The sequence below is a fragment of the Seriola aureovittata genome, chromosome 5, assembly GCF_021018895.1.
Source record: "Seriola aureovittata isolate HTS-2021-v1 ecotype China chromosome 5, ASM2101889v1, whole genome shotgun sequence".
NCBI classification, from domain to species: Eukaryota; Metazoa; Chordata; class Actinopteri; order Carangiformes; family Carangidae; genus Seriola; species Seriola aureovittata.
The window spans coordinates 13,429,056-13,454,865 of NC_079368.1; the positions used below are offsets into that span (position 1 = coordinate 13,429,056).

General features: G+C 40.5%; 3 protein-coding genes across 6 annotated transcripts; all 3 read right to left on the bottom strand.

The window, feature by feature from the left end:
- Positions 1-2,813: 2,813 nt before the first annotated feature.
- Positions 2,814-6,605, bottom strand: LOC130169732 (arrestin domain-containing protein 3-like). The gene is made up of 6 exons (XM_056376682.1): positions 6,200-6,605; positions 6,008-6,068; positions 5,773-5,920; positions 5,559-5,655; positions 4,001-4,257; positions 2,814-3,381 (listed from the first exon to the last, which is right to left on the bottom strand). The coding sequence occupies exons 1-6, from the start codon at positions 6,450-6,452 to the stop codon at positions 3,124-3,126; spliced, it is 1,074 nt and encodes a 357-aa protein (XP_056232657.1). The 5' UTR covers positions 6,453-6,605; the 3' UTR covers positions 2,814-3,123.
- A 540-nt stretch (positions 6,606-7,145) lies between these two features.
- LOC130169239 (arrestin domain-containing protein 3-like) lies at positions 7,146-12,310 on the bottom strand. Its single transcript, XM_056375794.1, has 9 exons — positions 12,256-12,310; positions 11,231-11,500; positions 10,951-11,097; positions 10,741-10,801; positions 10,434-10,465; positions 10,315-10,343; positions 8,813-8,909; positions 8,475-8,731; positions 7,146-7,726 (listed from the first exon to the last, which is right to left on the bottom strand). The coding sequence occupies exons 1-9, from the start codon at positions 12,308-12,310 to the stop codon at positions 7,457-7,459; spliced, it is 1,218 nt and encodes a 405-aa protein (XP_056231769.1). The 3' UTR covers positions 7,146-7,456.
- A 1,494-nt stretch (positions 12,311-13,804) lies between these two features.
- On the bottom strand, positions 13,805-24,728 carry LOC130170179 (arrestin domain-containing protein 3-like). Of its 4 annotated transcripts, none has more exons than XM_056377350.1 (8): positions 24,295-24,368; positions 22,786-22,830; positions 22,450-22,535; positions 22,301-22,361; positions 15,594-15,744; positions 15,042-15,138; positions 14,706-14,962; positions 13,805-14,435 (listed from the first exon to the last, which is right to left on the bottom strand). In XM_056377350.1, coding segments are annotated over exons 2-8 (927 nt in total). In that variant the 5' UTR covers positions 22,788-22,830; positions 24,295-24,368; the 3' UTR covers positions 13,805-14,162. The 4 variants fall into 4 exon arrangements, with proteins under 4 accessions (XP_056233325.1, XP_056233324.1, XP_056233323.1 ...); XM_056377349.1 differs by having other exon boundaries at positions 24,280-24,366; XM_056377348.1 differs by lacking the exon at positions 22,450-22,535 and having other exon boundaries at positions 24,295-24,728.
- Positions 24,729-25,810: the final 1,082 nt, after the last annotated feature.

Here is a 25,810-nt window from a genome sequence, read left to right on the forward strand (position 1 = left end):
GGCTATGTAGCAATAGCAAAACTTACAAGACGTTCCTTTAAAGTAAATTAGGAGAATGATATAGAACTTTCAAGTGGCAGGAATACAGTATTGATGATTCAGGCAAGCATCGAGCATCCTTGATGAGTAAACATTAAAGACACATACAGAAGCATTCAGAGCAAGTTTCCTTCCAGTACTGCTGTCCTGCACTATAGAGAATGCATTAAAGAATCACATCAGCTAGTTTTACTTCAGGAGTGGCAACTTCAAGAAAAGATGAAAGTCCAATGAATTACATTTTTCTTTAAGGGTGGCCTAGTGCTTAACAGACTCCGGGTCAGTACCCATTCCACAACCTTTTTGACCAGCCTTCTCAGATTTACTCAAATACATTATTAGTGCCAAAATAGAGATTACATAATGACAAATTAGATACATAAGAAGACAGTTTTGTCATATAGCACACTTCATTACAATCATTACAAACACATTACTGTAGTTTTCATTCAAATGGATACAAGCACATGTGACACATATAGTTTTTTTCATGTGTGAGATGGGATTAGAGTTATCTGAGTTAATTTAAATTGAAAATTTCAGTCGATTCTATGTGGGCTTAATGTCAAGCTATCTTATCTTGCCTTTTGGAGGTTTGTTGTTACGTCTGTGGATATTTTAACTTTTGAATTCACGAGAGTCAAAAAAAATCCCATAATTTGTCTGCACAAGCAGCTTATTATGACCCATAGTTACATTTCATTGTGAAGTGACCTCTAGTGGTTGTAGTAATGATGATGGGAGCAAAGGAGAAAGTTAGGGGATGAGGAGGGGAGGGGTGAACTTTAACACACAGGAGACCACTGTCCTTTCTCTTGTGAAACTTTGTCTCTTTTATCCATGACCATTCCACAACCTTAACCATGTGCTTATCTGTCATGGTATGCCATGGCAGACATTTTATGTTTGATTTTGTTTTGGATTTTGTCGCTTCCTGTTTTATATTGTAGTTGGTTTCCTTGTGTGTCTCAATGTTTTTACTTCCTGTCTTGGTCCTGTTTCTGTTTGGTGATTGTCTGCCCCGCCCTAATGTGTTTCACTTGTGTTCAATCACCCTTACCTCCGTTGTGTCTATATAGTCTCTGTGCTCCCCTTTGTCTGTGTCGGTTTGTCTGTTCATGTCTGGTTTGTCCTTGGTCTGTTCATGTTGGCTGTTATGTTTCCTGTGAGTTACCCGTTAAGTCCTTGTGATCCCCTGTGGTTCATCAGTTTTGTAAGTTCTCCTGTTAATAAAGATTTTTTGCACTTCATTCCCATGTGTTGGCTCCATTTGGGTCCAGCCTTACCCGCACTGTGACACTTACTGTTACCATGGTCTGGTTTGCCTGCCTCCAGTGCGCTTCTATGGGTAATATCCAAGGATTAGAAACAAGCGACCTCTATTGTCGTTCATGTTGGAGAATAATGTGTTGAATACATATATGACAAATGTTTTGCATTATTACTGTTTCCCTTCAGTGTGTTCTATTCCCTATGCAATGAAATGAAGTAAGCAAGGGTGTTTACAGTCAGGATGTGAAGGAGCAGCTGACTGACATGTGCTCAAGTTCATCTCAGAGACATTTGCTAAGAACATCCTACAAAAACATCCATCAAGGTTATGGACATTACAATAAAGAGCCCCTTGTCCTCTGAGCATCTGACATAATTCTTAGACCACAGCATGAAGCATATCGTGAAGTTTCCTTAGCCAGGACGTCACCGTGAAGAGCCCCATGTCCTTGGAGCATCTCACTGAGCATTGGTGTCACTGAGAACAACATCCAGAGAAATTTGGAAGGCTCCATCAGTTTGGCTCTCGGGTAATGTTATTGGACACAACTGGAAGGATTTTGCCTGAATTCATTGAAGCCATATCAAGAGAAGTCATTAATGACCACCTCCAACACTGTTCTGGAAGCAGGCCTGCGTCCACTCTGTGTAGTCAACCATCTTCAGCAAAGGATACCAGACGACCCCAGAAACATTATCCCATCTGTTTCAACCTGCCTCTGAGAGTCACAGGAGCAGTCTGGATTTTATGTGCTTAAATTTTGACCTTGTAAATTGTTCATGTGGAAATTTGAATTAATGAAACCACATTAAAAGGGTACAAGACTAGATAAGACCAGATCTAATAAGTAAGTTGTCCGATGTTCAGTTGCATAGAATAGACAGTTACAGACACTATGAAGGCTTCATAATACATCGTCTTCGTCAGAAGTCAAAGGCAGCTGGACTTGTTTAATCTTTAAGACGTTTCATCACCCTTCGAGGAAGGAGCATGAGAATCCCTGTATTTCCAATGTTGTGCTTCATGAGTTGTGAGGTGAAGAAGCCTCTTCTGGATCAAACAAGTCATAGCTGTCCTTGATTTTAAGAGGTCACCTGATGCCAGTGAACTGTAGACTTTTATAATGACATCTGTGCTTTTTTTTTTTTTTAAACTCCAAAAAGGATAAAGAGGGAGGAGAAGAGGGCTTGAGCTGAGGAATGGACCAAGCACCATCCTCTGTGGATACAGCTGTTACGCTGCAACTGTTGCCTTGACAACTAAAGATCGGGACCAGCTCCAGCAGCTGGCCTAGTAAAATCTCTCTCTCCTCTCTTCCCTTTCTTTAACCTCACACCCCACTTTCTTTCCCCCCTCTGCCCACCAACCCGCAACCCTTTTTTTTTCTCCCAGTCGCTTTTATTTCTCTGTGCTTGAACTGAATATTTGAATATTATATGGTTCTAATGGTTTTGTTGGACACCTACATGATGAGCATGAACTGGACTTTTCTCGGAAAATGTTATAGTATTACAGTATTTATTTTTTTATTTTACAATTTGATTCATTTATATATTTTACACAATTTATCATTTGCAATTCATTTTTCTAATTATCTCTCAACACTTTGTGCTCCATAAGGAGTGCATACAGTATCCAACTACTATAACTACAATATACTTTATGTACTATTTTTCATTGACATTTAAAAAATACAATACTAATACAAAGGTTTGAATTCTAAGTAGTTAAGCTCAGCCTTGCAGGATGAAGCTGTGATGTAGTGCCAGGTGTACAATGCTAATTTGGGGACATACTCTTAAGGCAGGTATTTACCATGCAGTGTTATTTTTTTCAGAATCAGTAAAGGAGGGATACAGTGCATGTGCTCCATAGGGAGGTGGGAGATCCACAGGTTGGGCTCCTGCTTGCTGTGGCATGGTGCTCCAGGTCGGTTGGTTTGGGTTCCCAAATGCTTCAAATGCAAAGCCAGCAGGAGCAGGTAGTTGTTTCAAAACAGGAACCTCAGGCAGGACAACTATAGGGAGTTTGATCTGAGGGTCAATAGCACATTTGATATCCAGCTGGATCTGTGAAAAAGAATGGTGTTAAAGTTTTTATTTATTTTTTAAAAAATCTTCCCCCCTCTGGTTTACTGTAGCATTCCTTTTTCATGAGCTTGTTGAGTTTATTACTGCTTGCAGTTTCCTCGAGAAGAGTCTGGCTGCTGCCTGTAGCACCTTTAGCCACACCCACCTCATGGAACACCCTGACCCTGACCCAGCGGCCAACACAGCCTCTTTGGATAAGGGGCCATTCTATGTAGTGGGTGTTCCATGAGGGGCTACAGGCCGAAGCTAGACCTTATTAGGGTTTCCTTTGGTGATTCTGTTGATGTATGATCTGCATTTTTATAAGTTATTTTAATTTCTTTGACTATTAGCCCAGTCATTGTATGAACTCACAAAAAGGAAAATCTTTACTTTGCCCTTTTCAATATGTTACCATTATTATGGTATAGCAAAAGTACTAAGGATATCCCTAAAAGGGATTTGTTTATATCCGTTTTTTAGTTTTATATCATTGCTAACTGAAAAAGGAGGAAGACTGAACAGGAAGACATACAAAATGATAAGCATGAACAGAGTGGCCCAGAATGAGGAACTGCAGGATTACCTCCCACAGTCTAATGACCATAATGCAGTTTACCTTCAGCCTGTACTCCAGCTTGATGATGGAGCAGTTCAAGATGGAGGGAGCTAGTTCTCTGGGGATGGAGATCACCTTGGTCACAGTCTCTTTGCTAGAGGATGCAACAGCCTCAATCTTCTCCTTAAGGATCTCGTTTGTGCAAACTCTCCTGCGACCCTGGGCAAAGAAACTCCTTTTCTCATACAGCATGAACTTGGGCTTCACTGTACGGCTTGAGCGATTGCTGATTTCAACTATGACTTGAAATACCTCACCTGTAATATGAAGAAAGGAAAGTTAGTCATTTTCTGAATCATAGAATCACGTCTTGATAGTTGTTACTATTCTGTATTAGGTTTTTTCATTTAACAGGGGAGCTTTACCAGTGATCCCGTAAACCTAAAATGTGACTTGTGATAGTCAATACAGGCACAATCCCTCACTGCTGTTACACACAGTGTGGCGTGAGTTCCTTTAAGGTCCAGCTTAATCAACATTAGCTGTGCCTTCAAGTTCCCAGCAAGTCCAGTGTACACTGATAATTTGTTGGCAGGCTGGGCAGATGAATGCACCCACTCAGGGTGCTACTAATCATTCACATCATGACTTCAATCACTATCAGTTTCAAACAGGTTTGACCAGGTCTGGCATCTCTGAACAGATTTCTGACACGTCCTGCTGGTTGCCTCTATTTGCCTTAAGTACTCAGGGCCTCTATGACAGGAACTAAAGAGAAAGATTTCAGCAGCTGGAGGGACAACGGTTGTTACAATGTCATCTTCTTATCATGACTTACATACAGCTCATTCATTAATCAGCAGTGTTAAGATGGAGATGAGGAAAGACCACAGGAAAAATTTGCATCTTTCTTGAAGTATGAAGCTTCTGCACTAACAAAGAACAAGGTTCTCTTCTATGAGCATCAAATCATTCTCATGACGCAGTCCAGAGAGTGGTCTCTGGTAGAGCAGAAGCATTTCCACATGGCCCTCAGTGGATTAGTTACACAGGTTTCCTGTCCTTATGTAGGTTAGATAGCAGTGACGTGTAAGGGAGAAGAAGTGTTACTAAAGAAGAGCTTGCAATTGATGTGTCACAGTTCTGCATCTCAGGTCACCTGCATCACTTCAGCATTCCCTTTTATCCAGCTCCCATTCAGTAATTTTCCTTTCACCCTGTTCTCCCGAACCTCCCTGCATTAGCCACTGCCATCTCGTCAAGCCAACTCCATTCACTTGGTCACACAGCTGTTCCTGTTGTACCAGGAAGATTTCTACGTTTTTTTTGTTTTTTTTCTCGATTAACCTGCCTGCTCCAGTTTCTGCCTTGGTAAATAAAAGGTGTCTACAAACTGCTTTTGTTGTACTGTGTGCTGCATTTGTGTCCTACACACGCCCATTAGTGTCTTTGATGGAACATGTATGTAGTAGTAATAGTAAACACTGTTCACTCAGCCAAACTTAATATACCTGCTCTTCAAAATAAGTGAGACAGATCTGTCCAGTAACTGAACAAGGAAAGACAGTGAATCAAAATCCTCCAGGTGAAGTATTGCCTCTACAGACTAGATTATTACCTTGCTTGTATCCCATCCGCTTGGTGTGAACATCCATTGAAACATTTCCTGAGCCAAAAAGTTTGACAGATTTGTCCTTGCTGCCATACTGAGGCTCCTGAAACAACAGATCCCCACACTAGGTTAATGCAGGTAGATAATTGTCTCCTCTGCTTAGACAACATTTATTATATGAAAAAAATGGTTGTATTTTGAAAGTTAAATGATTTCTTACCATAAGCCCAGGAATATCCATATCTGCTTTGGAGACAAATGTGAAGTGGACTTTGGCTGTTTTTGTCAGCTTCATTGATTGTTTAAGCTCTGCCCTCAACTTGTGAACAATTTTGCCTATGGAGGCTTTGAAGGATGATGGGATTTTTCTGTAAAGTATAATAATAGAAAATGTAAATGACCCAAATACAAATAAGACATCAATTTAAAAGAAAGATTAAGTTAAGAGTAGGCACCTGTCAGGAATCTTGAAGGAAAAGGGAAATACGTGTCTTCCTTTACCAATGACTTCAGTGCCTGGAAAAGAATAACTTACTATAAGTTTTGGTATAAGTTTTAAACAGTGTGGGCATAATGGCTTATCTAAAAGTCATTACATTTGGTACACTGTATCGTACATGAATTATTGTATTAATTTAATACGTTACCATCTTGTCTCGCTTCCCTCAAGATATGATGTTTGACTTCATAATATTTCTCATCAGACCAGTAAACATGATGTTGATGTTGTCCGTAATGTTCATGCCAGCAAACCCGAGCTTTTCCTTTTGCCACAAAAATAAGTGATTGGATTTTAGTTTCTTTAGAAACCTCCACAATGATTCTTCCATTGATGGTATCTCCATTTGTGAAGGTGTTCTCGCTGTTGATGGCATCGTATTCAATTAAGAGGTTTTTCATCCTCCAAAGAGAAATACACCGTGGAAAATAAAATTCTCCTGTAAAACCAAGAAGAAAACCAAGCCTACTAAAACCCTGGATGGTGCTGCTCGACACTGTTTATATGTGGTCTCAAGCATGCAACTCTTGCTAAACCTGTTTTTCTTGTAGCATTCCTGCTCCAACAGACACACAGCCACACACGGTTACAGGAAGAAGCATTCATCGCTACACACCGCTGTTACTCAAAGACATGAAATGCAGTAGCTTGGATGCAACTGGATGGTAACAATCAAAGTAATGCACACACTGTTGTCAAGAATGAGTATGCTGTCCTGACAACCACCCCAGTGGGCGGAGGGTAACACCTGTCTTTAATCTAGGTTTGCGACTGTCACATGCTGTGGCTTACTCAGTGCATCATGTGACATATTTTCCGATCATGACGTCAAGTAAATTTCCATTTACTGCACATACTGTATGACATAATGGGATTTTAGTCCAGAGAAAGTTACAGTAGAATTAAACTTTGCAATTGTGACAGCTAAGAATATTCACAGTATGGAAATAATATAGAAGAAAGGTTTCACTAGGTGATTTGTTTCATGACTCAACTGTACATAAACAATGTTACTCTGGATGATCCGCAGGCTTCAATGTAAACTTTATTCATTCTGAATTTTTGTGTAAATAAAAATACTATAATGGTCCGTGGTGTCCATTATTTAACACACCCATGAAATTTCTGGAAAGACAATGCTGCCGTTTTGTTCAAAAATATTTAATATTTTGAGCACCACAAATTAAATTCCATCACTCATATTTTGGTGGCAACATATAGACATGTGACAAATTAAAAGAAAAAAACAAAATGTATATAGGTTGCTATAGACCATATTAGCAGATAATGCTGGTGTCTAACAAACAGTTTCACTCTGATCAGAAAGTTTTGAAAGAAAAATACAATTTTAGGAAACAAACTCAAACAAGATAGTGATGAAATGTAACTTTTCTATCCTTTTAATTCATTTCTCTGAAATGTTGCCAAAATCTGTCAAAGGAGGATACAGCCCATGAGCTTCATAGGGAGGAGGGGGGTCAAAAGGCTGGGGTGCTGCTGGTGGGTTTGTCTTCCCGAATGGTTCCAATCCAGAGTCAGAAGAGGCGGCAGCAGCAGCAGCGGCGGCAGTAGTAGCAGCAGGTGGTGGTACCACAGCAGGAACCTGAGAGGCTGGCATGATGATTATGGGAAATTTGATCTCTGGGTCTAAAGCATATTTGACATCAAGGTAGACCTGTGGAAAACACAGCTGATGTAACATTGTTGGATTTTATTTGTTCTGCCTTATATCTCCAAAAAAAAAAAAACACATACAGTATTTTATACATGCATCATGTGTCTGCGAACACACAATGCTTGATTTGATATCTTTTCAGTTTCCCTGACGACTGACCAATTTATATTTCCAGCATCAGGTTATGCTGTATATTGACTGAGGATGTCATCTAACCAAACAATTATCACATGTCCTAGATTTATCACTAATGTCAGTCTTAGGCTTTGTGTTCACATTATGTTTTAATTAAGTGGTTTAATAACTCTTGGTAAATGTGATGTCTTTGCTCTACAAGATTAAATTATGAATTCACATGTTTTGCTATTGTCACAATTATTTGCATGCTGTGTGCACAACTGACCCCAAACACACTTCAAAAGGATCCGGCAGCTGAAGGATTTTAGTGTGTAAAGGCACAACACAGGCACTGCATTCAATACTGTGCTGTTAAGCATGCCTTTCAGAAAGCAGAAAGTTAGGAAACACCCATCTCCATAAAACATAACAGGAGCCAATATCCCTTCGGTTTTTATTTCCAATTTTGCTGCTACATAATTCAGAGATTAAATGCTTCACACACAATTCTATTAGGAGCTCAGATACCTAAAATTGTCAATAATTTTTCAGGAGACATTTTTTGTGCACAGTCACGTAAGACAGGCACACACACCTGTGTTGCCAGTTTCCTGGTCACAGAGCTGCTTACCCTGAGTCTGTACTCTACTTTGATGATGTTGCAGTTGAGGATGGAGGGCTCCATATCATGGGGGATGGTGATGACCCTTGTGACCTTTTTCGAAGCAGAAGGAGTGATGGCTGTTCCCACCTCTTTCAAGATATCTTTAGTTTCAAGTCTTCTTTCCCCATTTGCGAAGAAGCTGTGCTTTCTGTACACACAGTACTTGGGCTTGATTTCACGAGAGGACTTGTTGATAATGCGGACAACAACCTTTAATCCTTCTCCTGAGAGAGAAAAAGACCGGAAATGTCAAAACAATCCTTGACATGAGACTGGTAAGTGTCAATATCACTGAGGACTCTCACCTTGAAAGAATACTGTTTTTTCAATGTCTGCAGTCATGGTTACTGCGCCTGAGGTGAAAAGGTTAAATTTCTTCTCCATAATTTTGTGCTGATGTGTCTGAAAGACAAAATTGATTAATGCAATACTGACAGAGAGAAAACACTTTAGCCTTTAGTCTGGTGCCTAAAATCTCTATATATCCAGCACATGCTGGAGTCAATTCAACAGGTCTAGTGTTAGAATAAAATAACCATTAGATAATCACTAACAAGTACACATAACAAACATTTCAACTTCATTGTATGGCCAAAGTGATTTTGCCAGTAAGACTGAGCATGTTGTGTGCATTTTTAAAGGTTGGGTTTGCTGAATGCCAATATTCAGTCCTGAGGCCTGACCTACAAAGCACGATTCTTTTGGTTAGCAAGATAACTTTAGGTTCAGTTCTATGACGGTGGTTCACTTCTTACCAGGTAAGTTACCCTGGTAACTGATGCTAAACTCCTGTCCTACTCTGACACCAGTTAACTTCAGAGGATCAAATGAAAACCTGTGACTACTTGCAACCTAGATGGTTGCTATTTATTGTACTATGAGTTTCCACAGATCTGGACAGCCTTGGACATGGAATAATTTGTAGAAAGATGAACTTATATCCATTGACAACTTTAGGGGTATCATAAAGTAGTTAATGAGACATATACATCAAGCTCAAACTCTCGTGTCGTAATTGTGGTATTTTATGTTTTATTTTAAGATGTGGTATGTTTGCATGGCCACTATCCTGGCCAGATCTCTCAAAGGTTTTTTTTTTTTTTTTTTTTTTAAATCGCAATGGGACTTCCTGGTAAAAGAAAATGGGAAAAAAATAAATAAATAAATAAATAAAGAGCAGCAGACAAAACAATCGGTTTGCTGTTCCAGACCTTGCATGTGCCCGTATGGTTTTAAAAGCTTAACAGCCTCTAACAAATGCAGGAGGAGGTTCACACTAAATAAATTAATAACTATTATAGCTTCGTTTTACCTGAACAAAGATTCTTTAAACCTGACAGGTTTTCTGACAGTGTTAACACTTTTACTCTCTTCATCACTGCAGCTCAGAGTAAATTGAGGAAACTGACCGTAACTGGAAATAAAAACTAAAGACTGATGTCTTTTATTAGAAAAATTATCCACACACACTTAAATATTTCTCATGATTAGAAATGAACATTTCAGTCATATTGGCCTTATCAGACATGAACTACTTCTTGTTCTGGCATCAAACAGTCTGACATTGACTTTTTTTCCACCTGCATCATATGTTCATAACCAGCTTCTTAGTACAGGTTATCAGGATGGCCAATGTCAAGTTAAATTAAGAGATTACAAAAAGTTATCCAGCTGAACTTACTTCATAGTATAGATTGCTCAACACACCTCCATGCAGGTAGTAAACCAGGGCTGGCCATCACCAACCCTAGCAGATTTTTTTGTCTGTTTTGGAATGACAGGAATGAAGATGTAATTAAGCACATACCTTTATCCCAGGGACACTGACATGGTCCGCTTTGGACACAAAGTTGATCTTAGTCGAATCTTTACTGGTAAACCATGTTGATCTGCTCACCTTGGCTTCCAGCAAGTACACAATCTAACCATTGGAACCAGTGAAGGAGCAGGGCACATCCCTAATACACAAGAGAAGCAGGCCAGAGGAACATGGGAAATTGACTGCAATCAATCAAATGAATATAGGCTACAGGAAGTCTATGATATAATTGTGGGTTTTTAAAATCATTCAATCAAATCTACCAAAAATAAACTACAGCTGCAAAGAGGTTACACCATTAAGATGTTTTTCAGAAGATAATATGCAAGTACCGTATTTTCATGTCTGGAGAGGATAAGGGCCTGTCTGCTCTAATTCATCATGGAACCATTAAAAAAAAAAAAGATAACTTACTGTAAAGGGATCTGAAATTTGAATGGGTAGACATGGCGTCCTGGGACAAAACCACAGCTGTCTGAAAAAGGAAAGGCAAAAGAAGATAATGTGCTGACATGTTTGGGGTTGGGGGCACGATGCACTTGTCACGGTGCGAGTAAGGCTGGACCCAAATGCAGCCAACAAATGGGGATGAAGTGCAAAATTGTTTATTAATGGAAGACTTACGAAACTGGGCAACCAACAGAACAGGGGCCAGTGGACAGGAGGGAAAGCAACCGGGAAAGAGACTGGGACAACAGGGGCAGAGCAGAGCATCCACCGATGCTAAGGGGCAAAACAGGGCGACCCAGGGAGACAAGGGGGGAAAAATGTCTACCAAAGATAAAAAACAAACTTTCAAAAATCCTCGGCAAAGTAGCCAACCCATGCCAAACTCTTTAACACATAAAATCACATTTAAACTCTATACATTACAGCTTCCATTCAAATATGAAATCCCTCCTACCTGTGAGAGTTTTATCTCGGATGAAGTAATGTTTCAGGCTGAAGTACTTCTGCTTGGAGTGGTAAACAACAGTACCATAGCCTTGCCTCTCTGTCCAGTTCATCTCAGCTTTCCCTTTGAACTTTATGAACAGGTGGTTTATCTGGCAGTCTTTGGCCACCTCCAGAGTGACCTGACCAGTAACCCAGTCGCCATTGGTAAAAATGTCTTTCCCATTAATGGAGTTATAGGTGACTTTGAAGTTCTTCACAGTAAACACAGCACATGGCACTAAGAAATATTGAAAGAATTGAAGATCGACCACCTCTGACTTCCTCGACAGGTGTGTATGAAATTTAAGGGGGAATCAGGTTTATTTCCATGATATTGCCTCCTCCCCTCATTATTCATTCATTCAGCAATCTGCATAAAATCAGCATGTCTGCTGCGTATTACTAAAACAAAACCTGAACATTATCAGCTTCATAACAATAGTAGTATTGTGGAATCCAGTGGGTGTGGCTGAAACTGGCCACAACCATGATTATCAAAATCCCTGATAATAGTGTATAGAGGTTTAAATCATTGATATTTTCAAAAGGTAAAGGATGTTTTTATACTTTAGAGAAACTACATTACAGGTTACAGCAGTAAATTAAGTCACACCATAAGTACTGATATTTGCAAAGGGAGTAATTTGTTTAACAAGTAAACATAATGCCTGAGCTGCTAGTCAGACTGATATGACTGACTGAAATAGATATGGAACAAATGGAAAATACATGTCTCTGTGTGGTACTATGTGATCTTTAGAATAAGAGATTTGATTATAGAGCTATATATAATGCTTATTCATATTTATTGCATAACCAAACATATACATTTCATGACAAGATTTCAGTATTCCTCATTAAGCACAACCTGTTCACCCTGTTCTCCTGCACCTCCCTGCATTAGCCACTGCCATCTCGTCAAGCCAACTCCATTCACCTGGTCACACAGCTGCTCCTGATTACACTCACCCACTATACAAACCCCAGACTTACAGTTATTCTTTGCCAGATTGTTCTTCACTTTTCTCCATGCAAGACTCGCCAGCATTTCTTGGAATTGAGCTGATTCCCCATTGTTGAACCTGTTCGTCCCTGACTAGCCTTTCTTGTATGAACCACGATAAACACTTCAACTTCCTGGGGGCGCCCTGGTGGTTCACCTGGTAGAGAGCGAACCACGAAGGCTTGGTCCTAACCGCAGCAGCAATTTGTAGCACGTCACCCCCCCTCTCCTTTCACCTTCTGTCTCTCATTGCAACTGTTGGATTAAAGGCAGAAAATATTTTTTTAAAAAACAATACAATCTCCTGTGTCTGACCACAAGAACTGCTTTTGTGACTTTGGACTTAGTCTGCATGTTCCTGTGTTTAGGAAGATTTAAGTTGTTTTGGATTAACCTGCCTGCTCCAGTTTCTGCCTTGGTAAATAAAAGGTCTCTACAAACTGCTTTTGTTGTACTGTGTGCTGCATTTGTGTCCTACACACGCCCGTTAGTGTCTTTGATGGAACATGTATGTAGTAGTAATAGTAAACACTGTTCACTCAGCCACACTTAATATACCTGCTCTTCAAAATAAGTGAGACAGATCTGTCCAGTAACTGAACAAGGAAAGACAGTGAATCAAAATCCTCCAGGTGAAGTATTGCCTCTATAGACTAGATTATTACCTTACTCGTATCCCATCCGCTTGATGTGAACATCCATTGAAACATTTCCTGAGACAAAAAGTTTAACAGATTTGTTTTTGCTGCCATACCGAGGCTCCTGAAACAACAGATCTCCACCCTAGATTAATGTAGGTATGTCTCCTCTGCTTAGACAATTATATGATTACATGAAAACCCAACAACAATCTCAAGCCTTGTAAAAACCCTGCACAGTGCTGCTCAACACTGTTTATATCTGATTTCAAGCATGCAAATGTTGTTAAACCTGTTTTTGTTGCATCATACCTGCGCAGACAGACACACAGCCACACACGGTGTGAAAGTGTTCACCGCTACACAACACTTTAACTTAAATAAATGAATTGCAGTAGCTTAAAATGCAACTGGATAGTAACAGTCAAAGTAATGCACACTGTTGGTAAGAATGAGCATGCCGTCCTGACAACCACCCCAGTGGGCGGAGAGTAACACCTGTCTTTAGTGCACACATTGTATTTGCTGTTTGACATAATGGGATTTTAGTCCAAAGGAAGTTACAGCTGAATTATTATTACTATCTGCATGGCCAGATTTTTCTTACAGACCCTTCAAACTATTTGTTTTTGTTGTTTTGTTGTTGTGTTTTTGATTGTCTGATAAAATTAGTGATTTCCAACTTCAAAACCAAATAACAGTCTGCAAGTTTATTTCCAAAGTATTTAATTGCTTTTAGTACCTGCTGTTTACAATCTTGAAATATGCAGAATTCATATATAACAACTGTGAAAAGATATTATATAAATGACTATGTGAGGACATTTTCATGCAACTTAATTCACAATGTTTAATAAATTCCTTTCCAGTAACAGATCAAACAGAAAAAACACAACAGGAGAGCTATTAGATTCTAAGTTTATTAAATATATCTATCAGTTTTCCAACAATCTTAACAGTCCAGAGTTCATTCATGGAGAGCCTCATAGACTCTTAGAGAGGATAAAACCTGAGGTATATGAAACTGTAGAAGGACCACTTTTCTTTTCTACTATTTGTTTTACAGGTTATTTAGGAAATAATGCAACACATTTTATCACTACTGCATAATACACATAATACCTAACAGTTTCACTCTTATCAGAAAATCTTTTTATAGAAAACAAACACCTTCAACCACAAGATAATGATGAAATGTAACTTTTTATCAATTTATTTAATTTCTTTGAAATGTCCAAGTATCGTCACAGTCTTCACAGTTACTGATATTTGTTGCCAAAATCTGTCAAAGGAGGATACATCCCATGTGCTGCATAGGGAGGAGGGGGGTCAAAAGGCTGGGGTGCCGCTGGTGGTTGTGGTGGAGCAATGCCCCAGGCTGGTGGGTTTGTGTTCCCGAACGGTTCAAATCCAAAGTCAGAAAAGGCAGCAGCAGCAGGTGGTGGCGCCACAGCAGGAACCTGAGAGGCCGGCAGGATGATTATGGGAAATTTGATCTCTGGGTCTGAAGCATATTTGACATCGAGGTAGACCTGTGGAAAACACAGCTGATGTTACGTTGTTGGATTTTATTTGTTTTGTTTCATATCGACAGAAAATTTGGGACACACAGTGTCATCATGTGTCTGAGAACACACAGCTAATTCTTGATTTGATTTTTTCAGTTCTCTTATGACAGATCAACTTATCTTTCCAGCATCAAAATACTTTTTCAGGAGACATGATATTTTTTGTGCACAGTCACGTTATAGAACAGGCACACACACCTGTGTTGCCAGTCTCGTGGTCACAGAGCTGCTTACCCTGAGTCTGTACTCTACTTTGATGATGTTGCAGTTGAGGATGGAGGGCTCCATATCATGGGGGATGGTGATGACCCTTGTGACATTTGTGTTGGCAGAAGGAGGGATGGGTTCTCCCACCTCTTTAAGGAGGTCTTTAGTGTATACTTTTCTCCTCCCTCTTGCAAAGAAGCTGTGCTTTCTGTACACGCAGTATTTGGGCTTGATTTCACGAGAGGAATTGTTCTGAATGCAGGCAAGAACCTTCAATCCTTCTCCTGACAAAAAAGACAAGATTGTCAAAACAATCCTTGGCATGAGACTGGTTAGTGTCAGTATTGCTATGAGGGCTCTCACCTTGGAAGAATCCTGTTTTTTCAATGTCTACATCCATGGATACTGCTCCTGAGGTGAAAATTTTCAATTTCTTATCCTTGGACTCGTGCTGTGGTGTCTGCAAGACCAGATTCATTAAAACAATACTTTTAAAAAACAGAGAGAAAAAACTTGTGCTTCAAATCTCTCTATATGTCCAGCAAATGCCTGAGTAAATTCAACAGGTCTACTGTTAAAATAAAATAACCATTAGATAATATCTCTGACACGTACACAATAATAATAATAAAAAAAAAATAAAAAAAAAACACTTAAATTTCACTATATGGCCAAAGAGTGTAGTTTTGCCAGTGAGACTGAGCACGCTGTGTGAATTTGTAAACCACGTGTTTACAGGTTGGGTTTGCTGAATGCAAATACTCAGCAAATAACCCTGTCCTGATTTAACATTGCTCAACTCACCTCCATGCAGGTAGTAAACACGGCTGGATTTTAGTTACTCAACTGCCATCACCAACCCCAGCAAATTTTATTTTCCTTTTTGGAATGACAGCAATGTGACTAAGCACATACCAATATCCCAGGGACACTGGCGGGGTCTGCATTTGACATAAAGTTGATCTTAGTCGAATCTGTAGTGGCAATCCTCATTGATCTGCTCAGCTTGGCTTCCAGCAAGTACACAATCTTACCGACGCAACCAGTGAAGGAGCAGGGCATATCCCTAAAGCAGAGGAACATGAGAAATTGATTGCAAGCAAAGGAATATACAGTAGGTCTATAAAATAAAAGTACCTTTTTGAAATAACTTTATCAAATCTATTCTATCAAAATAAACTACAGCTGCAAAACCTGGGGTTACTCCATTAAGGTGTTGTTGGGACTCAGTCATTCAATAGACCAAATGTTTCTTTGCTCCACTGGACAAAGGAATTCACACCCCACAGTTCCTCACGGTTCACACCTGGGGATGACCCTTCCCCCCCATGGACCCCACTGGCCAGCCAGTGTGGGCCAGCGTGTGACATGTGACCCCCTAAGGTGTCACAAACAAAACCAGTCTTCTAGACCCCTTCTCTCTCTCTTCCCTTCTTGGCTTGCTCTGGAGAGCAGCTCCAGCCCTCTCCTCTCGGTTCTTCAAAGGGCAACAAGGCCCCAGCCCAGGTCAGCTCTGCTACCTGAGAAACTAGCTCTCTCGCCGGCCTGCAACCAGCAGCCTGCAAACACTCTTCTCCTCCACAACAGCGACCTGCTTCGGATTAACTGTGAGTGAACCAAATCCTCTTCAGAATCAGCGGCTACAACACAAGGCCAGCTGATTTTCCAAGCAACAGGAGTCGTAGCAGAGTTAGCATGGAACAGCTAACTCTGTGAGGAGAACAAAGGAGATACCAGCAAGCAACACAGCCAGACAGGACTTTATTCCACCAGGAAACCCCCCAAACTCACTGGACTTTACAAGACACTGGAAAGGACCTCTTTGCTTGTTCCAAGGATTGGGTAACGTTAACGGACTGGGCCTTACCTCTCCCAGCACAGCATAGCACAGCATAGCTAATCAGCAGAAGCCTTAACTTGTTAATGTACTTGTTGATTGATGTCTTGTTGTTGTAATGTTTGCTTAGGTTGTGGTCAGTCATACAGTTAATCGAGTACTCGTATGTTCACACACATAGCAGTACGTCTCAGTCCTAGAACCTGCATGAAGCTAACCTTCCCCCTCTAACCTGGTACCTTTAGATTACATGAGCTAGGCTAACAAAGAAACTCACACCCTCCCTCTCACACACACTAGGTGGTCTCAGCGGCCATTTTAGTAGTTTCTTTGTTTACCGCCATCTTTGTAGTCTACTTTGTTCAGGTCATGTGGTCACAGTGACCACTTTGAGTCGGCCATCTTGCCTTTGTCTGTGTCCCCACAGACACACACACACATACACACACACACACACACACACACACACACACACACACACACATACACACACACACACACACACACCTGTATATGCTAGATTAGACATTGTACTTTACTCTGCTCCATTGTAAATAAATGCCTTTTTAAGTATAACTACTGGTGTGTTTAATGTTGCACAAGCGTGAATATTGCCAACCTCTACTCGGTAGAATTCCAATCCTTCAACTGTAACTTACTATTGATTTGGTAATTTGGTAATAGTTAGTAAGCTAATGGTTAATCAAAGTTCCAGATTAATGGTAATAAATTGAGACTAAAACCATATTGGCTATTTTGCCTATTAGTTTAGGCTGGTGCCCCGTGAACTTTAATTCATTTTAAAGATATTATTTAATATTAATATTTTTAATATTAATATTTCCTTAATTTGTGATAGCCAATAAATTGATAAACAACCGAAATCTAACACATTTGGTGTCCAGCTCATGAGGTAGAGTACTGTTAACATAATGGTGCCGCCCGTGTGAGGCCGAGTACTAATGATTTCCAGTTACTAATAGAGCTCAGACCCAACATAATGGTGCCCCGTGTGAGGCCGAGTAATATTGGCAAATATTCATAATTGTGCAATATTAAATTCATAATTTGGCCAAAACCGCAAAGGTTGAAAAAATTTTTTTAGTCCACCACAGGAGTAAACGTCCAGGTGTACTTACAAACAAGTGCACTGTGGTGAGAATTGGTTTACTAATTTTACCTTAAGTAATATTAGACGTCCTCCAGTTATTAATAGCTAACACTTAAGCCTTAGTATCAAGAGCCTGCTATTGTTGCTAACAATTCCAGTTGAGTTTAGTCTGTAGGAAATGTAAGAACCTCAGTCCAGCATTTGAATACCACGTGTTCAATGCTATCTAGTAAAGCTGTAAGAATTGCTGCTCCCTTTAACATTAAACACTGTGTGCCGACAGCCCTGTGTAACACAGAGAGCTTATACCTGGCTGTTACTGCCAAGCATTTCAGCCTGAGTAAGAAATAGAGCCTGAGATAGAGCCACAGCGTGCTACCAGCCCTGTGAAACCCAAGTTCTGCACCTAGCTGTTACTGCCTTGCATTACAGCCTGAGTCAACTTGAAGAGATAATCTTTGGACTGTTACTGCCTTGCATCTCAGTCATTGCTTTTTGAAACATTTCTTAAGCAGACAGTAAACCTGCACTTGCCTTTACTGTCCTTAATCTTTATGCCCACTAGTGTAGCTGCCCCTCCTCCGCAGGAAGCTACCCCCCATAGTGTAGGCCACTGCATTGTTTAGTTAGGCTAGTGTACTACCAAACTACACTACAAGGTGTCTGCCAGCGCAACACCGCAGCCAACTATATTGCCTTCTTGTTTTGTGAAAAACTTGTTTAACCTCCCTCTTTCCCAGACACAACAATGGAGAACTCCTGTGTAGAGCAGTTTATTTCTTCCCTAGCACAGAGCCTGAAGCCTGGCTACCTAGAATTTATCAGCAAGTTAAATTCCAGTGAGTGCAGTAAAGAAATAGACTTGCTACTCAGTGACAAAGGTGATGCTCAGACTGCATCCAAAGGCCCATTGTTAAGATGTGTACTGTTGAACTTCCACAGGCAGACCAGCATTTCCCTTCAGAGCCAAGCAGCCCTAGAGGAGGAGGTAAAATCGCTTAGAGCTCAAAATGCTTTTCTCCTCCAAGAAGTTAAGGAAGCTAACAAGAAAGCCATGCGCTACTTAGGAGACCTGCATGCAGCAGAGTTAGATCTCTGTTCACACAAGGAAGAATTGTTAAGGGTTAAATCAGAATGCTTTGCTCCACCACGATCGGTCAGTGCTTGTGATTCTGGTTTCTCTGCTTCACACTCTTCCCTTAATGACAGGTTAACTCCGCCTCCACTCAGAGGATGGGACAAATTCCCAACTGACCCTAAGTCCTGGGAAATGAAGTCAGCTCCTCAACCTCCACTGAGAGACAGAGGTTACACCCACCTGACTTCCCATCTTCCTGAAATTGACACTGAAGAGACAGGTAGTTTATCCGGTAGAGGATATTCATGTTCCCATCAGCCACTGATGCATAACAGTTTCACCTGTGCTCACCCCTCCAACAGAAGGACCAAAACTTTTCCGGACTGGTCAGCCTCCTCTCTGCACCTCCATGAGAGTGATGACCGCTGTTCAGCTCCTTCCTCTAGTCCAGCTAGCATAGTCTCGCCTTCATCAGTAGGGACCTCACAGTGCCCCCGCCTCGAAGCGCTTGAGTTATTAGCAAAGGACATTGAACATTTTGATCCAGACAGCTCTGATCAACATATTGAAAACTACTTTAGGGAGTTAGATCACAACCTAATTGATTTGCCCCATGCAACCCAAAGGGAGAAAACTAAACTTGTGTGGAAGACCAGCTCAAAAGCAGTCCACAAGTTTATGCAATCACTGCCTCCCAGTGTCAGAGATGACTACAAAGAGCTCTGTCAAGCACTGACAGAAGAATTCTCTCCTGCTGCGGATGAGATAGAATCTTTGGTTGCAGCCTCACAAATCAAACACTCCCGCCATGAACATCCCAATGACTTTTACCAACGTTTGAGGCATGCATATTTTCAGGGTAGGAACACACCAGGCTTAGAGGAGAACTCCACCTTCAAGTCTTTGTTCCTACGAAACCTCCATCCCTGTGTACGCACTCATGTTACACTGATGATGCATCAAGGTAAGCCCACCATGCAGGAAATAAAGAAAATGACAAAAATGGCTTGGGAAACCATGGTCAATTCCAAGGCAAGGGGGAAAACAACTGAGCCTAGCAACTCAAACACCTTAGCGTCACACAGACATGTAACCTCAAAAGATCACCCTCAGAACAGATCGAAGGGGGGTGATAAAAGGCCACATATGGGTGCTGAGCGTAACCGCCACGCCCACCAAGTGCGTAGAGATAGGCACTCCCACAATAGGAGCAGGAGACGGCCTTACGCAGAAATTCTGGCTCAGACACAGGACCAGTCAACACATGGATCAGACAATGACCACGTCATCTCTGACCACGTTAATTCAGACAGTGACAATGCCTCTGGATGTTCTTCCTTCAGCTACTCAAAGTGCTACAGCTTTGTGCCACAGGTTAAAGAAAACTTAAAGCTCCGGCGCTCCAGAGTTCGTCGCACTGAGTACTGACAGTAAGTAGGCTCAGGGTACCCTACACTCTTCCAGATGGACACAATGGGTTTGTCAGCAGCAGCAGCAGCAAACTAAATTCTGAATCAAATCAGATACAAGTTTAGGACACTGCATATACATGGCACACTCACCCAGACACTCCAAATCTTGTCATTCTAGGTGCCACCCTCTATATCTCACCTTAACAAACTAACATCACTGACTTTCCTGTCCTCACTAACACCATGAGTAACTAGGAAACATGTTAGTTGTTTTACACTATTTGATCATTGTGGTTATTTTCTGAAGTGTGCTTTGTAACCTGATTGTTCTTGCTTAGCCAAGATAGATAGTGTTGACAAATGCCCGGATGTTACCCGTTGAATGAACTGACAAATGGACTATACATTGTGCTCTCAGGATGACACGTCAGGTGGCATCCTGACAACAAAGGGGGGACTGTTGGGACTCAGTCATTCAATAGACCAAATGTTTCTTTGCTCCACTGGACAAAGGAATTCACACCCCACAGTTCCTCACGGTTCACACCTGGGGATGACCCTTCCCCCCCATGGACCCCACTGGCCAGCCAGTGTGGGCCAGCGTGTGACATGTGACCCCCTAAGGTGTCACAAACAAAACCAGTCTTCTAGACCCCTTCTCTCTCTCTTCCCTTCTTGGCTTGCTCTGGAGAGCAGCTCCAGCCCTCTCCTCTCGGTTCTTCAAAGGGCAACAAGGCCCCAGCCCAGGTCAGCTCTGCTACCTGAGAAACTAGCTCTCTCGCCGGCCTGCAACCAGCAGCCTGCAAACACTCTTCTCCTCCACAACAGCGACCTGCTTCGGATTAACTGTGAGTGAACCAAATCCTCTTCAGAATCAGCGGCTACAACACAAGGCCAGCTGATTTTCCAAGCAACAGGAGTCGTAGCAGAGTTAGCATGGAACAGCTAACTCTGTGAGGAGAACAAAGGAGATACCAGCAAGCAACACAGCCAGACAGGACTTTATTCCACCAGGAAACCCCCCAAACTCACTGGACTTTACAAGACACTGGAAAGGACCTCTTTGCTTGTTCCAAGGATTGGGTAACGTTAACGGACTGGGCCTTACCTCTCCCAGCACAGCATAGCACAGCATAGCTAATCAGCAGAAGCCTTAACTTGTTAATGTACTTGTTGATTGATGTCTTGTTGTTGTAATGTTTGCTTAGGTTGTGGTCAGTCATACAGTTAATCGAGTACTCGTATGTTCACACACATAGCAGTACGTCTCAGTCCTAGAACCTGCATGAAGCTAACCTTCCCCCTCTAACCTGGTACCTTTAGATTACATGAGCTAGGCTAACAAAGAAACTCACACCCTCCCTCTCACACACACTAGGTGGTCTCAGCGGCCATTTTAGTAGTTTCTTTGTTTACCGCCATCTTTGTAGTCTACTTTGTTCAGGTCATGTGGTCACAGTGACCACTTTGAGTCGGCCATCTTGCCTTTGTCTGTGTCCCCACAGACACACACACACATACACACACACACACACACACACACACACACACACACACACACACATACACACACACACACACACACACCTGTATATGCTAGATTAGACATTGTACTTTACTCTGCTCCATTGTAAATAAATGCCTTTTTAAGTATAACTACTGGTGTGTTTAATGTTGCACAAGCGTGAATATTGCCAACCTCTACTCGGTAGAATTCCAATCCTTCAACTGTAACTTACTATTGATTTGGTAATTTGGTAATAGTTAGTAAGCTAATGGTTAATCAAAGTTCCAGATTAATGGTAATAAATTGAGACTAAAACCATATTGGCTATTTTGCCTATTAGTTTAGGCTGGTGCCCCGTGAACTTTAATTCATTTTAAAGATATTATTTAATATTAATATTTTTAATATTAATATTTCCTTAATTTGTGATAGCCAATAAATTGATAAACAACCGAAATCTAACACATTTGGTGTCCAGCTCATGAGGTAGAGTACTGTTAACATAATGGTGCCGCCCGTGTGAGGCCGAGTACTAATGATTTCCAGTTACTAATAGAGCTCAGACCCAACAGTGTTTTTCAGAAGATAATACGCAAGTACCGTATTTTCATGTCTGGAGAGGATTAGGATTTGACCGCTCTAATTCATTAAGGAACCATTAAAAAATGATAACTTACTGGAAAGGGATCTGAAAGTTGAATGGGTAGACATGGCATCCTGGGGCAACAACACTGCTGTCTGAAAAAGTAAAAAGAAATTGGTAACAAAGATGATGTTCTGACATGTTTATTTTACAACCCTTATAAATTTTCAACTGTTTGCTAGCCTTTTGGATGTAGCGGGATTTGGGGCTGTGGGCACGATGATCTGATCAGAGCTGTTACTCGATGACCACCTCCGCAGCAAAGGCTCCTTAATTGACAGCAGAGAATAAACTTACACTTGTGGCACACTGTTAATGGCTTTTGGGTTTGTGATAGTACAACAGGGTGAATGGTCAACACAGTATTGGCCCCTTAGCTCACTGGAGCTGTTAATATGCACCAGAAACCTGTCTCAAGCCACTCTTAACTGAATTAAAACCACAACATGGTATCTTTTTGCGTAATAAAAACACAACTGAACCACACCAAAGGCAAAGATATAACTGTGAAATACTTACATGTGTCTCCATGCTGGGTTGTCATAAGTGTTTCGTTGTCATTTCCTGAAGAAAAAGCAGTACACTGAGTTAACCGCAATTAACATTTGACGCTTAAAAATTATTGTCATTAATGGCTTTTTTTAAATGACCAAAGTGCAGATTATTTTCTTACTTAATCTACTAAGAGTTGACTGACAAATGACTTTACAGAGAATCGATTAATTTACTTAAAACTGCATTATTGCATATACACATTATAGTTTAAAAGTTTAAAATGTCACAGAATTGAAAACGTCTTTGAACGTCGTTTGAATTTAAATTTCAATGGCTTAGTGTTTGATAATTAGTGAGGCAAAAATGCCCAAAGCAAATTAAGATATCTGGAAAAAGAACAACTGAAGTGTAAGTAACAGCTGAGCACAGCTAATAAGAAAGTTCTGTAATCAATCCAAACATGTATCTTCTTTTAAATTAATGGAGAGGATATTTATTATTGAATGCCCCCTTCCCCTTTCCCTGAGTGCCTCAAGAGCAGAGTTATTACTGCATATGGGTTAATGAGACATGAACATAATTTATACAGTAAATAAGCCACAGCTTGTTCAACTGGTTTGTTTGTTTGCCAGACATAATTTTATTCTGAAAATCCTCTTAGCAGCAGCCAGAGCAACAGGGACAGGTGAGCTGCAGGCTCTCAGGTGAGCTCTGATGTCCTAGTGAACCATCTTGCCATAAATTCAGGAGCTAATTAAAGAATAATACAAGAATACGTTTTTTTTATTTAATCATAGATGAGTTTGAGCAATGATGTGGTGCTGCAGAATCTCAGGTGAGATTTGTATGGATCTCACAGCACAGCTGGTTCAGAGCAGCACACCACCTGCATGGTTTTATAGATTCATTTTCTTGTAACAACTTGAAAATCTATCATGTCAAGATTTATATATTATTTAACAATGTAAAGTAGAGTTAGAGTTAGAGTAAACTTTATTGTCACCAAAGGGAAATTTGTCTTGGGCAAAGTGCTACAATCCGTTGCTTAAAATAGGATAACAACATCACAGAAACAAAAACAATTTGACAAAAGCTAGATCATGGCTTCACAGAAAACATCCCAAAAACATGAGGAAACATCTAGCTATACATTTCACACTGACAACACAAAACCACAACACAATGACATACAAAACAAATAAAACAAATAAAAATGCAAAAAAAAAAAGAAAAAAGTGTGAAGTGCCCTTTTTGTGTGTGCAGACGTGTGCGTGGGACAATAGAGACGCAGAAAATGTGTGCATCTTATTTAGGCTATCTGATGAAAAAAAAAAATAGAGAGAAAAAAACCAAGCCTACGCCCTTATTTTGAAAATTCTTGAAATTCTTTAAAAGTTCTGTAAAATAGCCAACCCGCGCAAAATGCTTTAACATAGAACATCACAAGCACAGAGGCCAGGGTTACACGGTTTAGTATAATACGTTACAGCCTCCGTTCAAATATGAAATGCCTCCTACCTGTGAGATTTTTACCTCGGATGAAGTAATGTTTCAGGCTGAAGTATTTGTCCTTGGAGTGATAAACAACTGTCGTTTTACCGTGCCTCTCGGTCCACAACACCTCGGCTTTCCCTTTGAACTTTATGAACAGGGAGTCTATCTGGCAGTCTTTGGACACCTCCAGAGTGACCTGACCAGTAACCCAGTCGCCATTGGTAAAAGTTTCTTTCCCATTAACGGGATTATATGTAACTTTTAAACTCTTCACGGTGGTCGACATGACCCGCGGTGACGCTAACGAAAAAAACAAACAGACGATGGCGATCTGCCTTCTCTGGCTTCCTCGATAGGCGTGTCCTAACTTTGAGGAAGAATCGGGTTTGTTTCAGCGATATTGCCTCCTCCCTTCATTATTCATATATTCACGCATTCATGTATCTATTCATTTTTAAAGCACGCTTGTTTCCCTGTCTGTCTTGTTGTTAGACAACCGATCTCAAAGAGCATGAGTATGATACACGTGATACAGAGGACAGCTGAGCATGTGTATCCCTCTATTTTAGTATTACTCTCCGTAATACTATAGCTTACTACTGCACTGAATGCTTTCTATAGCAAGTGCTGTCATGAGCTATAAGTTTGATATCTTGAGTAAGACGTTATTGTGATGTATTTTTAAATGTATTTACATCATACCTAAATCATCTAATCTACTTGATTTGGTTCTACAGCAGATGATATTAGGACCTGGTCATTTTCATTTTCAAGGGAAGACTGATAATACTGGTGATATTTCATCTGCTCCAATAGATATCAATGAGCATGTGCAGCATTTAGAAGCTGAGAAATTTAGAAGCTGAGAAATCGAGGAGCTGTCAAAAATTACCATAACATTTCTGTGTTCACTGTCAACAAAACCTGAACATGATCAGCTTCATAACGGTAGGGTGTAGTGTGGAATCCAGTGGGTGTGACCGTCACTTGAACACGATGATAATCTTTCACTGTGAATGGGGAGAGATGCTTGTCCTCACTTAATGACTGTTTTTATGAGATATCATAGTTTATAGAAAATGTGTATCATTATATGTGTTATAATTATGAAAAAGCATCAGTTGTATGTAACAATAGAAACTTATTGTTACTATACAGCCTTACCCACCAACTATCTTACTAATGCAGTATGGATCAATAGATTTACATTGTTGATATTTTCAAAAGGTGAAGGATGTTTTTATACTTTAGAGAAACTACTTTACAAGTTACTGCAGTATAGTTAATGTCACACAATAAGTACTGATGATGGCAAAGTGAGTAATGTGTTTAACAAGTAAACATAATGCCTCAGCTCCTTTGTTGCTCCTTTTGAACTGGGTTGAAATGGGTTGGGGAAAAAAACAAAGCCTCCCGCACGCTTTTGAACATTAAGGTGAGTGAAACTTGTAATTAGCTCACTGTCTTATGAAATATGATCACAAACGGCACGTGACTCATTTTCCATTGGTAAAAAAATATTTTGTGACAGAAGGTTTATCTCTAGGTTTGAGTT